Source organism: Plectropomus leopardus, chromosome 11 (genome assembly GCF_008729295.1).
Source record: "Plectropomus leopardus isolate mb chromosome 11, YSFRI_Pleo_2.0, whole genome shotgun sequence".
In the NCBI taxonomy this organism is placed as follows: domain Eukaryota; kingdom Metazoa; phylum Chordata; class Actinopteri; order Perciformes; family Serranidae; genus Plectropomus; species Plectropomus leopardus.
The window spans coordinates 34,497,339-34,511,204 of record NC_056473.1 but is presented as its reverse complement, the minus strand read 5'-3'; the positions used below and the strand labels follow the sequence as shown (position 1 = coordinate 34,511,204).

At 43.4% G+C, this 13,866-nt stretch overlaps 1 protein-coding gene across 1 annotated transcript in view; it reads left to right on the top strand.

Moving 5' to 3' along the window:
• tdrd12 (tudor domain containing 12) overlaps positions 1 to 13,866 on the top strand; it is a 34,256-nt gene that overhangs the window by 11,867 nt on the left and 8,523 nt on the right. The window contains exons 19-37 of the mRNA XM_042496895.1: positions 1,014 to 1,196; positions 1,366 to 1,519; positions 2,432 to 2,559; positions 2,779 to 2,970; positions 3,552 to 3,680; positions 4,084 to 4,201; positions 4,617 to 4,756; positions 4,877 to 5,103; positions 5,542 to 5,623; positions 6,114 to 6,295; positions 6,886 to 7,093; positions 7,332 to 7,424; positions 8,099 to 8,259; positions 8,365 to 8,613; positions 9,256 to 9,320; positions 9,404 to 9,485; positions 9,691 to 9,804; positions 12,183 to 12,336; positions 13,573 to 13,633. Of these exons, the coding sequence (XP_042352829.1) occupies positions 1,014 to 1,196; positions 1,366 to 1,519; positions 2,432 to 2,559; positions 2,779 to 2,970; positions 3,552 to 3,680; positions 4,084 to 4,201; positions 4,617 to 4,756; positions 4,877 to 5,103; positions 5,542 to 5,623; positions 6,114 to 6,295; positions 6,886 to 7,093; positions 7,332 to 7,424; positions 8,099 to 8,259; positions 8,365 to 8,613; positions 9,256 to 9,320; positions 9,404 to 9,485; positions 9,691 to 9,804; positions 12,183 to 12,336; positions 13,573 to 13,633 (2,722 nt within the window). The remainder of the gene's footprint in view (positions 1 to 1,013; positions 1,197 to 1,365; positions 1,520 to 2,431; positions 2,560 to 2,778; positions 2,971 to 3,551; positions 3,681 to 4,083; positions 4,202 to 4,616; positions 4,757 to 4,876; positions 5,104 to 5,541; positions 5,624 to 6,113; positions 6,296 to 6,885; positions 7,094 to 7,331; positions 7,425 to 8,098; positions 8,260 to 8,364; positions 8,614 to 9,255; positions 9,321 to 9,403; positions 9,486 to 9,690; positions 9,805 to 12,182; positions 12,337 to 13,572; positions 13,634 to 13,866) is intronic.

Here is a 13,866-nt window from a genome sequence, read left to right as displayed (position 1 = left end):
TCATGAAAACAGCATTTCCATCTCAGTGTCAGAAACGTCGTCCGTATTCTGCCTCTTCATCACTTACTGTGAGCAGGTCAGACGTCATGTTGTTGCTTGAACCATGTTTGATCTTTGGCCGTGTTTTCTTACATTGCTACTGGAGGCGCTGAAGTGATTTTTTTACTTTTACGTTCGTTACACGGGAGCTTTAATAGACATAGATAGCATCTTAATAGAGTCACAAGATCTGGAACATTCAAAACAATTTGGCAAAAAAGACAGATAGAACCGATGGTTGGTTGACACTGTAGTGCAGCAAATTATGGCCCGCAGACCAAATCTGATAGGGTGCCGGGTGGCCCCGGAGCCTTTTCTAATTGACAAAAAAAATAAAGTGAATGACACGAAAGTGAATGTGAAAGTGAATGACAATGAGATTTTTTTTGTACATTTATTATCCATAGGGTGACAGAGTGCATAAAACAGCATCAAAATCGAGCTTGTTGATCAAAAAAGGGTCGGTGACCCTAATGCCCAAAAATACAAGAAATACCTTGAAATCCTTGAAACTGCCTTGAATCCTGGAAACATCCTAAAAACATGTCTTGAAATGCATGAAAATGTTCTTAAAACCTGAAAATGTCCTAAAATCCTAAAAACCCCGTATGGGGCCGCTGCGACTGGCCCTTGGCCTCTTGTCATTTTGGCCCCCAAACACAGCAGGTTGAGGGGCCCCTGCTGTCGCTGACAAACGTGATGATGGTGAGAAGCTGCTGGTTTCAGGGGACCAAACTGCAGCCGAAGCTCCTCCAGGCACCAGCTGCTGTCTGCAGGTTTGGTGTTTGCGTCCTGACAGCAGCGACGGGCCGCTGCAGATCCATCGCCGACCTTTCCCTCGGATTAATGGAAGAAAGGCAGAAAAGACTGTGACTGTTAATGTTTTGTGGACAGCTTGATGTTTACTCGCACTGAAACCAAGCGATATGTTTAAACTCCACCTGAGTTTCACACAGCGGCCGCTCTGTCTGCAGGTGTTGCGGAGGAAGCAGTACAGCTCTCTGTCTCCGGCTGACTGTTACAGCTGGCCAGCCGTGGCTCGAGGATGCAACACCGCCATCGTCTCCCAACACGCCAACCAGCCGCTCAGCTACCTCGGCCCGCTCCTCACACACATCCTGCTCAACTCCATCCACATCTCCGTCTCCAGCACAGGGGTGAGTACATCAGCACGGGTCACAAGGACACGGATCACCTCAGAGGAATCTTTTATCAAACATCACCACATTTAAACAACTCCATTTGTGTTCTGGATCACATTATTTGATCTATGGTGCCGTCAGTCGTCCAGTTATTGTAAGACTAATCTCTGTGTTTGATGTGCAGCCCGTAGCGGTGCTGCTGTGTCCGGGCTGGGAGAAGGTCCAGGCCGTGTACGACCTGCTGGAGGAGATGAAGGTCACCTCAGTCCTGCACCCCATCAGTGTGTTGCTGGGTATCGGCAAAGATGAGGCCAAGGCTGTCAGGATCCCCAAAAACTGTGAGCGCAGCACATGGATGTATAAAGAAAGTCTGGATACAGCCATGGGGCGGGGCCTCGTTCATTCCTGTGGGAGCTGGGTGGTGTAGTAATGAGTCCTAAAACGCAGAAGTCTGTTAGCGTTTTTGCAGTTCTCCCGTCTCAAAGTCTCTGGGTTTGGTTTTTCGGTAAAATGCCTTAAATAAGGTCTTTGGTTAACACAGACTAAAGATATTTAGATGTTTTGTTCTGCAACATAAAATGTTTGCGTATAAACCCAGTTTTTGAACTTTTAAGGTTTTAGGCGTCTTACTGACAAGTGGTTAAATGGGACGACGTCATCACACCGGACACAGAAACTCATCAAACCCATGCTCCCACCTTCACAGCTTTACAGCAACAGTCGCGCTCAAACTGAAATATTTTCCAATTGTGGTGTTTTAACATGTTTTTTCAGTGTTTGTCGTCGTGACATTGAAGTGGTGCGACCACGATGTAGCTGGTTTAAAACCTTCACCACTCTATTGGCGCATGAAGCAGAAAAAGCTCTTTTTCTGGGTGTAGAATTGTGTAAAATACTTCTGGTCTGGAGAGCATTCGTACCGGAGACTGACGGCACTGAAGCACTGAGCGTACGACAGGATGAGCGAGACTCGGTGCTGCGCGAGTTATGTCATGTTTGCACACAGATGTTTTGATAAAGTTTTGATGTTAGATATGGTCCCTGTTTACTTCAAGTCATCAAGTTCAATGTTCATCTTTTCGGCGTTCATTGTTTCCCGTTAAGGCGTATGAGAAAAAAAAGTTTAATTACAAACTTCATGGTAACATGAGGATGAACTGATGAATTGATGCTCAAATGTTCATTTTGTGGGTGAAGTATTCTTCAAACTAAAGTTGTCGTATCAGTTCCTAATTGTTTTTTTTTCCCAGGCCTGCTGTTAGTGACCACGCCCTTCAGTTTGGTCCGTCTGCTGTCCTGCCACTGCTTCCTGTTCCTGCGTCTGTACCACCTCGTCCTGGACGAGGCCGACCAGCTCTTTACTCTGGCTCCTGATCAGGTACTCATCACGCACACTCGACATCGCCTGAGCTGCTAACAAGCTCTTACATTTTAGTTTTGGAAGGTTAAAGTCTGTTTATTACTAAACTTTCTCTACCTTCATTTTCTGAGCTTTTACAGATAGTTCATCAGTCTGTTGTGTTTCCATTGAAGTCTTTTCCACCAAAAGTAAAAAATGTTTCCACACATTTGTTTAAATATAAATGTTCTCCGTTAGATGGCGACCATCTTGCAGCACTTCCAGAAGGTGACGTCCAGCGAGGAGAATGCGTATTGTCCTCAGCAGCTCATCGCTGTGGCAAAAAGATGGACCAGTCACATGGAGGGTTTATTGGCCAATCACATGCCATACCCCTGCGTCGTCATGAGCAGCCCTGGGGAGGCTGCTCTGTACGGGAACGTTCAGCAGGTCAGTCTCACCGAGTCTCCTCAAACTGCAACTTCATGATGTTGCCTTGGTTCACTTTACGTTTTAAATCTGAGAATATCTACATTTAAGATGCATAAAAAAAAAAAAAAAAAAATCAAGTTAAATAACTTTTTTTGTCCTTATTAAGACTGATAAATCTGACAATCTTCTTGACTCCAAGTCACAATCAAGGTCCAAGATCTGAAATTCAGTAAAACATGTGACTAATAAGTTATAGTCCTCATTTCAAGAATAAAATCATTCTTAATTGCTCCAAAATGTCCAATAACTGCAGATAGTTTGATGAATTCATGGTCTACACCGACTGTAGCAGTTGTCGTGGAGACTTTCCTGCTGCCATAAGCACCATCTATGAGAAGGCATTGGGTTTTCATTGTTTACTAGCCTGTTCCAGGTCGGTCCGTGACATTGAACTTAAAAAAAAAAAAAAAAAAAATCAGAGCACAAATCCTGCCTTTAATCTGTTAACTAATTTTGGTGGGAAAGGGATGTAATGCTCCGCTGTACATTCTGATGCCTGATATGATTCACAGTTGGAGGAAATATTTGTCTTCCTACAGATCATCCTCATGACTCTGGAGAGCAGTAAGGTCTCAGAGCTGTTGGGTGCGTTGGATTTCAACCCCGGTGTCGGCCAGAAGACTCTGATCATAGCTAATTCTGCTGGGGACGTTGAAGACGTGTTCAAGGTGAAAGACAGCCTCAGTTATCCCGCAGATTCAGAATATGTCTCATCCCGCTGTGAAGTACAATGTGCATTTCACTGTAATGTGACTTCAGAGATCTGAAAGTGGCCACTTACTGCAGCCCAAAGTACCAGACCGTGATGCACCAACAATGACAGTTTTCAATGACAGCAGTGACAGTTAGGGTTTGTCAGGTGTGAACATTTTCAAACCAGTTTACAGAGTCTTAAAAGGCATTGAAGTTTATTAATCTGAAATTAAGGCCTTAATTGGTATTAAATTGACTTAAGTCAGTGTTAATTGCTGAGATTTCATGATTTTTTTTTCTGACATTGCACTGTAAAATCTCCAAAGAATTAATGATAACAATGATAATGATGACAACCGTGTCTTGTCTTATCTTCAGGCTGTGACCACCAAATCAGCATTCTGCCTCAAGACCCACGAGGGGTTAACACACCTGTTTGACTTTGTCGTCCAGCAGTGGGGGAAGGACATCGGCCCCGGCACTCACGTTATTCTGGGTAAACTCGACATGTATATGAGGAAAACACAAAGACAACAGGATCGCTTGTGGTGTCCTCAAACCCCGCTGCTCATGGAAGGAAATACTTCAAAAAAGGCAGGAACTTGTAACCCAAAAACTGTGGCAGTAAAGATCCCGGTCCAGGCACTCAGGATGGTTTGGAAAGCATGAAAGGCCTTTTATTCACAGAGCTACAGACATCAGAAACACACGGACACGTATCGGCTCGCCTTCTTCAGGGTGCCGGACCTGGATCTTTGTTTTGGTTACAAGTTCCTGCCTTTTCTGATGTAAATGAGGAAACTGTTAAAATTGAGAACATCAACTAAAAGACATTTTGAGCCAATCACTGAGCCGCCTCCTGAACATTAACAGTGCTGCTGCTGTGTGTATGTTTGACCTTTGACCTCCAGTGACCACCACCGAGTGTCTCAAGTGTCTGGGAATCAGAGACGCCACTTGTGTCGTCCACTACGGCTTCCCCACTTCCCCCAGAGTGTTTGGCGAGCGACTCTTCGGCATGGTGGAGAACTTCAGAAACCTCTCTGAACGAGTACGAGCACGCAGACGGACACGTTTGGCGGATTAAAGATCGATGCTTCAACAAAACCACAGCTTCGGTATCCGTGTTTGCAGCCCGAAAGTTCGATTCAATTTGTGTTTGTTTGAACAGGTTTCCTCCCAGGATCAGACGGGGAGCTCTGTTCTCACCCGCTCGGTGCTGCTGATCTCTGAGAGGAACGCCTGTCACGTGGTCAGGGTTCTGCGTTACCTGGAGCGAACCAACGCCTCGCTGCCCTCCGAGCTGCTGTCCTTCGCCCACGGCGTCCACGTGGCCCAAGAGGACCAGAAGACCGATAAGCCTCTCTGCAGCTACCTCAAGAGCTTCGGAGTCTGCCGGTCAGCTCTTCTTCAGATATTCATTATCATTACTCTTTGAATTGGATAAACTGCTCCGTGGTTTATATTTTAATATCTCTGTTGATACTTGACGTAGCAGCAGTCCTTGGAATTTGAATGAACCACATAACGCTGTCTTATATTTTGATAGTTTTGATAATTAACTGAGTACAATAAGATCTGAATCCAAAATCATTCAGCAGTTTTTTTTTTAAATTCTGATGCCCCATCGTCTCATGGCGGGACGACACATATCCCCCTCCTCCTCTCCTTGATGATGTCACGCCCCACAGCGTACTTTGTTTTTACTTTTCTCTTTTAAAATCTGCAGTAAATCCACTGCCGCAGGAAAATAGTTTTTTTGGTTCATTATAGAATTTTTCTTTCACATAAAATGAAGACGAAGCACCAAATGTGGCGGTGTGTTTTCTGTTGCAGAGACAGCGGTGTGTGTCCCGACCGTCACAGATTCGTTTCCCAGCTGGATCATTCGGAGCTTCCCGCCTCAGGAGTCATAGAGGTGAGGACGCTCACATCAGTGTCTTTTTGTTACAACTTTTTATTCTAAACAGTTATCTGACTTTTCTAACTCAAATCTCATTCTTTTAAAGTGAAAATCAGATCTTTGACTTTATGCACAGGTATTTACAAAATATTTTTAACTCTGAGGGACTGTTTGCTGCTTTCCATTCTTCATTTTTTCATAATTTCGACTGTGGTCATGCATATGGCATATGTTTTGGCAAGGCTGGTGTTTTTGTTTAATCTTTGAATTTCCAGCTCAGCTCCTACAATAAGTCTAAAATACACTGTGGAAACTTACATGTGACATTCAGACTGTTCAGAGCAAAAAATGCTCCATTGAAACCCATTCAAACGGACATTTTTGCATAGTGATACGAGTGTGTGTTATACTGAAGCGGGCCCAAAGGGTTAATTAAGCAGCCATTATGTCTGTCATATGTTGCACTGTAGTAATTGTTTTTGGCTGTTGTGTCCGATGCTCTCAGGTTGTGCCTCTCTGCATTAAGACGGCGTCAGTGTTCTACGGTCGGATTGTCAAGAAGGAGGACGGAGGTTTTCAGAACATGGCGTCTGAGATGAACTCTTACTATGCAGACAAGAAACCCGGAGCCGAGGAGGTGCTGGAGGGAGGCCTGTACGCCGTGCAGGAGGACGACGCCTTCCACAGGTCTGACATGGAAACTAAAACTTAAGGGGAGTGATGGTCGCACTGGAGGAGATTTTCGGTCACCACACATGAAGCACAGATGGAGTTTCTATCAAGATATTCTGTGTTAGTGTAACAGAGCGGACAAGTACCCGTTATCTTATTTAGCTAGTGTCTCTACTTCATAAGGATTGTGGTTAGCAAATTGGCTTTCTTTGTTTCGAAAACACAGTAAAATGGCCATAAACAATAAAAAAAAATAAAAAAAAAGTTCCAACAAATTGTCAAAAAAAAAAAAAAAAAAAAAACAGGAAAAAAGGAAAGAAAAAACAACAAGGAAATGACCTGGAAAAGATACTTTCAAAAATTGTAGTAATTTTGTATAATAATTTTAGACATGTAATGGTGATGACTTTGAACAGAGCTTTTGTTTCTGGAACATTTCTTAACGAAGCCATCGTTGCCTTTTTTCCGTGTTTTTGAAAGAAATCGCACCAGTTATTTCGGGCTTCAAAGGTTTGAATACGTAAAATATGAAGACTCTGAAAGCAGCACTTTCACTTTCAGTCTTTCTGTTGTCAGTTAAAGTCACCGTGTGCTCCCTGTGGCAGGGTGAAGATCCTGTCCGTCCCAGACCGAGGCGACTGTCTGTTTTTCAGCGTCTTTGTTGGGTTCATTGATGTGGGAAAGGAGGAGGAGGTCAAATCCCATCAGCTGCTGCAGCTCCCGCCGCAGTTCCACTCTCTGCCCGGCCAGGCCGTGCAGATCGTCGTCTGTCAGGTCAAACCTGTCGACGCCGACACCGACTGGCACCCCAAGGTTTCCTGCTCGCCTCCTCACTTTGCTCTGAAATACACAAACACGTCACAGCTGTTCCTCTGTTTCATTTTCTCTTTAATTAATCAGGAGCTTGAAAATGCAGCCGAACTACAGCGACCTCACGACCCAGAAAATATCCCACAAAACCCGCAGCTCAAAAAGTTTTGTTTAGCAGAACGCTGAAGAAGAGCGATCTGTCCTGTGTCACTCACATGATTTGACATTTTTTGACTCACAGGTCACCAGAGCGATCAGCCAGAAGATCCGAGGTCTGCAGCACCGAGCAAGAGCCGTTTTTAGTCTGGGAAACACTGTTTTTGTTGATCCCATGGTAAGTTTTTACGCATCGATCGTCTCACTGTTCAGCAGGGATGACTTTAAGATCTCAGCAGATCTAATACTCTTGAAGACAAAACTGTCCAATCAACAAGTTACGTGTCAGTCGGTGGAGCCTCATGTTTACTCCTCTTCATGTGTTTGTAAAAATCAGTGTGAACAGGAACCCAACCACAGCTAAAATGCATGAATGTGTGTTAATCCTCTCCATCCGAATCAAATGAGCCAAAGATAAAGAACTGTACAAGGTAATGTTACATATTTTTTAGATTTCCTCAATACTGGCAGCAAAATCATTAATGCCGGAGCTTAACAATACTCATTCAGCCCATTAACCCTTTGAAGCCCGAGCATATTTGCTTGTTGTTTTTTTTTGTTTTGTTTTAACATGGGAAGGAGGCCATGAGCAGCTTAAAAAGAAACGGCCCAGAAATTAGCACAAAATTTTTTAAAAGTTATATGAAAATGACCCTAAATTGTCTGAATCAAGTTTCTTCTTCGGTGCTGTAGTTTCCTGTTTTTATTTCTGTTTTTTTTTTTTTTTTTACACAGTTTAATATTTCCTCAAAGTACAAAAAACTGATTTTGTCAGCCTGTATAATCCATCTAATGTTGGCCCGGACTGTTACGGGTGCATTTGGCAGTAAACTCGCTGCTTTCGTTTTCGAGGTGCGTGTGACGAAGGTGCCAGGAATGAAAACTGTCATCAATGAGTACAGCGTGCAGGCGGAGATCCTGAACTCTGGGATGGGAGTCCGCAACCCGGAGCACCTGGACCTGCTGAGGGCGCTCTGCCGGGAGAGCGGCGAGGGGGCCGGTATCGGCTCCAGGTAAGGAAAACTCGACCGTCCCAGCAGAGCAGCGAGTGGTTTGACAGGTAAGTCGTAACAGCCAGCGTCTCCGTGGTAACTGACGCGGCGCTCTGTGGCGTGCAGGTCGGGAGACGGGCCGGCGTCTCTGCAGGTCAAAGCTGAAGCCGTCAGAGAGGCGGAGGTCACCCGGCTCGCTGACCTTCCTGAACTCGAACCGTGTGAGCCGCTCAGTCCAGAACCTGCAGTGATCCAGTCTCTGGTCCCAGCAGCACCAGTACCACCAGCAGCCCAGATCTCCCCGATTCCAGCGTTTGATCAGAACCAGAGAAACAGCCACACCGCTGATCTCAGGTCAGCCGAGGAGATGATGAGGTCGGTGTGTTCAGTCCAAATATTAACTGCTGCTTTTTCAGATATTTAGGATTTAAAAAACAAGACAAACATGTTTCAGCAAACATTTAACCCTTTGAAACCTGAGCAGGTTGGCTTGATTTCTTCAAACATCAGTAACAAATAAGTAAAAAGTACAAGAAAATTACATAAAAATGATTATTATTATGATTAAACAGACAACACATGCAAAAAATAAAGATAAATAGGGTTTTCTCTAGACATGTTCCTCTATCAGTAATCTACATTATTTTTTTAAATCTGTTAAAGTGGACCAGCTGTTCTCATCGAAGATGCTGCTCAGCTGTTATTGGTATTTTGTATTTATCCAAATTTATATACCAAAATGTACTTGAACTCCGAAGAGGTAATTTATTCAATTTCAAGTTCCTGTTAAGTTCCTCTTTTACGTAGTTTTGTGCTTTATTTTGAAAAAAGTTTTAGTTTAGGCCCTGGTATTGTTTAAAAGTTGTGTTTTTTGTTTTGTTTTGTTTTTTAAGAAAAGCTGGGTTGATACCTAACTCTGGGTTAGAACAGAAAGTCCCTCAAAGAATGAAATGTTTTTTCTCCAGCTTTTGGTCTAAAGGAGAAGCTGGAGAGAAGTTTTATGCTTTTAATTTACAGGATCAGAGATGAAGAACTTCTCCCCTCGACCAGCCGGCCTGCTCCTCTGACGCCCGCTGAGAACGGTATAACAGTTATAAGAAGCTTCCACACTGAAGAAAATGCAAAAACATCGTGGTTGAAAATCGTGCTCTGTGTCTGTGTTCAGGTGTGTCTGCAGGTGACGATCAAAGCATCAGCCGACAGGTCATCGGCGCTGATGAGATGAATTGTGACGACTCCACTAAAAGGTACAGGATGGCCTTTATGGATATAAAAATAAACGTCTGTACTGTCAAATTTCTGATTGTTTTCTGCTGTTTCTATATTGTGGAAAAAAGTTGGTTTTTGGTTAAAAATCTTCAGTAGAGGATCCAGACTTTTAAAGTGTGTCCTGACAACATCGTAGGTTGTAGATTGATTAAAAACTAAAGTGTAAATGTGTTTGTGTTTCAGTTTCCATCCTCCGGTGCGTTGGTACCAGACGCCCGACGCGGTGACGGTGACGCTGAAGCTGATGAACCCCGAGAGGCAGCGCTGTGATTTCTACCCCGACAGAGTCGTCTACAGGTCTGTCAGGAGCGGCCCGCCAATGATCGCTCACTTATCATCACATCCAACAGCGCGCTTCACACCGGCCGGAGCGGGTACAGGTTTGGCACGGCCAGCGTCTGAGTGAATTAACACACGAGTTAACGTCACTGCCAATGAAAAGACTCGTTTACTCACTTACTTTAGCCTGAAATAAAACATTTTAAAATCAGTATTTAGCGTTTCATGACTGAATCACCGTGACGTAGTCAAACATCAGCCAACGTGTCTGGGGTGTTACTTCCTGTCTACGTTATACAGACTTTTTGGAAAACATATTTTTCCACCGTTATCTTTCGATCATCCTGAGCCGGGTCGCGGGGGCAGCGTTCCTCTCCTCAGCAGCACTCTCCAGCTCCTCCTGAGGCCCCGAGGTGTTCCCAGACCAGATGAAATATATAATCCCTCCAGACTGTTCTGGATCAGTCTTAGGGCCTCCGACCAGTTGGACGTTACCGGAAAACCTCTAACAGGATCCTGAGCAGCGGCTCAACTCCGACTCCCTCTGGATGTCTGAGCTCCTCACTCCATCCATACGGACACACCAAACGTCAGAGAGCTAGCGAAGACGAAAACTGCGTCACATCATGTCGCCGTGTCTCGCCCTAAAAGTTATACATGAACAAACCCAACTGACGGCCAACCAGCACGTACGTTCTGCGCCTGCGTGACAGGAAGTAAAAGGGAAAAAAAGGGAAACTGGAACGCCGTCTTAAAGCCAGTTAGCACATTAAGAATCACAATCTAATATCGAAAGAAGAAATCAGATTTACCAACAACACAAATCAGGAATATCTCTGCTGAAGAAGAGATATTTTTTGTTTCCACCTCGCTCCCTTTTGGCTGCCACAGAATCCGATTTTCACGAAAATTTCACAGAATACTGCTGTGTCACCGTTTTAAATTATCAATTTTAATTTTTTTTAAAAATTATTATTATTTCTCGTCACCTTTACTCATTTATTGCAGTTTGCGGGACGTTTTTTGCCAAGTTGCTCCTCAAATCAAAACAATTTTCTTGTATTTCAGAGGTTAAAATCAAAAAAGTAAAAAGTGTCTGAATGCAAGAAAACCCCGGTGAACTGTGATATTGTGATTTTACGACCTAGTTTGGACGCAGACGGACCAGTAAATCCAGAGTTTTGCCCTCTGGCTCAGCTCCCTCTTTTTTTCATTGAAGTTTTTAGGTGAGTCAAACCATCCTGATAAACAATGTTTATTTCAACACATAAATATAAAGCACATTAACTTTGATTTGAGACTTCATTAATCCCACACTGTGGAAATTCAGCTCCAGAGTCAGAAACAGAAAATGCCAAAAAATGATTGAGTGCAAATCAAAGATAAAATTACATGATCCTCTCATGTCCTCAGGCATGATGCAGTGGGAGCTACAACAGCTGTTATTGCATCACATAACTCTGAGAAAGATGAGCGGATCATCTGAAGTTTTGAATCCACAATTCCTGGATTGGAAATAATGACGGCTAGTGCGGTGGCTGCAATAGACATTCATCGCCATGGTTACTGGGATGTTCTCGTCAGAGAAGTTGCAGAACATCACTCAGCTGAAACACAGTCAGCTCCTCATTGTGTTACCGACATTTCAAAAAGTTTTGCGCAAATCCCGCCAACTGCTGACGCCACATAAAAGCGCCCGTCCATCTCACGCTCCATTTCACCGTCACCGAGCTACTCGAACTCTGAGGGGACGTGAGGGCCGAGTGTGGGACCTCACAGCCTGCATTTTCGTGGAAAGGAACGAATAATAACTAAATATGCATTTTATTGATAGAGCACTTTACAAGATACTCAAAGACACTTTGTAAAAGACAATAAATGATGATAAAATAGTATACAATAAATACGCCCGATGTTAAAGTTCACATTTATTACACATTAAAAGCAGTTTGTGAACAGGTGGGTTTTGCTGCCGTGCAGACGCTCTTCTTGCTCGCTCTCTGCTTTGATATTATTTTTCCTACTTTATCCTATTTTTCCTTCTTGTCACAAACTCCAACACATTTAAGGAGGTTTCCTACACTGATTAAGTCATTGGGAGGATCATTTTTGACCACTCTGGATCAGGATTATTATTATTTCCTCAGAAGAAACGGGCATCGACACAGAGCCTGTAAAGCACTGTGACTTGACCTGCTGTGTGAAATGTGCTGCATAAAAAGAGCTGCCTTTCCTTTTGAGCCAGGAGAGGTCGCTGCAGGCACGGATGTGTTTTTGCAGACAGAACTGAGGCGACCTCTGTAGCGGACGACCTCAGCGTGCAGCGCAGTGAGGATGAAATGATGCCGTTTCCTCAGTCGGTCATCCGTCCTCTCTCTCTGTCTTTGTTGGTTCAGTGGCCGAGCAAACAGCCGCACCTACAGAGCCGACCTGCAGCTCCACGCCGACGTCGCTGCTGACCGCTGCCGCTGGGAGATGAAGTCCAACGAGCCCGTCCTCAAACTGGTCAAACAGCAGCAGGGACACTGGGAGAGACTCCTCAGGAACAAGGTACTGGATCTCAGTCCACAGTTTGAGACTTCATACATCTGTGTGCGGTCCAAATGGAGACAAAGACGACTGAGTGCACAAAAGCCTGTGACGGCTTCAAGTGATCGGTGTGGGAGGAAAAATGACGAGGGCTACTTTACCCCTTTGAAACTGGAGTAATTAAGCTTGATTTTTTTTTGACAAACATGACAGGAAGTCGAGAGCAACTTAAAGGAAAAGACCCCAAAATTAGCAGGAAATGAGCAAAAAGGGTTTTTGATTTTCTTTTTTTTAACAAAAAGTTTTTCAGTTTTTCAAATGAAAAAGTTTTTTTTTGTTTTTTTTTTTAAGAAAAGAAAATGAAAAATATATTTTTTGTCTGTATCATAATTTTAAATACATAATTGAGAGAAAAAAAAATATCTTCTGGAAGTTTTTCCCCCATTTCTTTTGATCATATCTAATAACCCCCCTACTAATTTTCAGATCATTTCCTTCTTTTTACTTTTACTTATTTTACTAACTACTTTTACTAAATTAGTACAAAAAATGTCCTGAAAATTAGCACAACAAAACTAAACTAAACAAAAACAAGGTAAAGTAAAAAATATATATAGAGATGGAAATCTCCTGGAAAAAAGTGCTTAAAAATTACCTTGGGTGAAATGATACGTCAACAACAGCAGTCGGCTTGTATCAAACAATCTGGTAAGTTAGAAAATGTTTCTGAAAACATTTGAGGAGAGAAAAATGCCGTGCTCTAAGGGAAACTTGTTTTTTGGGGTGTTTTTTTGGGTTTGGTTGTGGTTTGCTAAAACAGCACTAAAATATGTTTCTGAAAACATTGTAGGAGAGAAATGTGCAATGTGTAATTTTACCATTTGATTGGATTTCTGTCAGAAATAAACAGAAAAATTCCTCCATATCTGGTGGATGTTTGATGGGTTTTCCATGTTTTTTTAATCCTCATCTGAAATTTTTATGTCCAACTCTGATTGACATTTTTTCTTCTATATATTTAGCAGACATTCATTTTAACCCTCAGGTCACCTGTGCTGTAAAAACATCTGTTTTAGGCTTTAAGAGATGAGAAGTTGATGGAATAAATGACCTTTTTGACAGTTTTCATTGCCGCTGTACATTTTAGAAGCCTTTCACAATTTCCAGAATTAAGCGTGAGCTGCAGCACGTCAAGAAAAGACAAACAAAACAAAAATGCCCTGAAATCTTAAAGTTTTTTGTTCTTTTTTTCAACAGAATATTTTTGTGAGTTACGACATGGAGCACATTGAAGAGGATGAAGACAGAACGCCGAACGGTAAGAACCACAGTCGCTCGAAACCCGAGAGACGCGACATCTGACTGTGATGTCTGATCGTAGATAATAATGTGAAGCGCAGCTGCTCAGAGCGGCCGTCAGAGCAGAGCGGCCGTCAGCTCAGAGCGGCCGTCAGCTCAGAGCGGCCGTCAGAGCAGAGCGGCCGTCAGCTCAGAGGGGCCGTCAGCTCAGAGCGGCCTTCAGAGCAGAGCGGCCTTCAGCTCAGAGCGGCC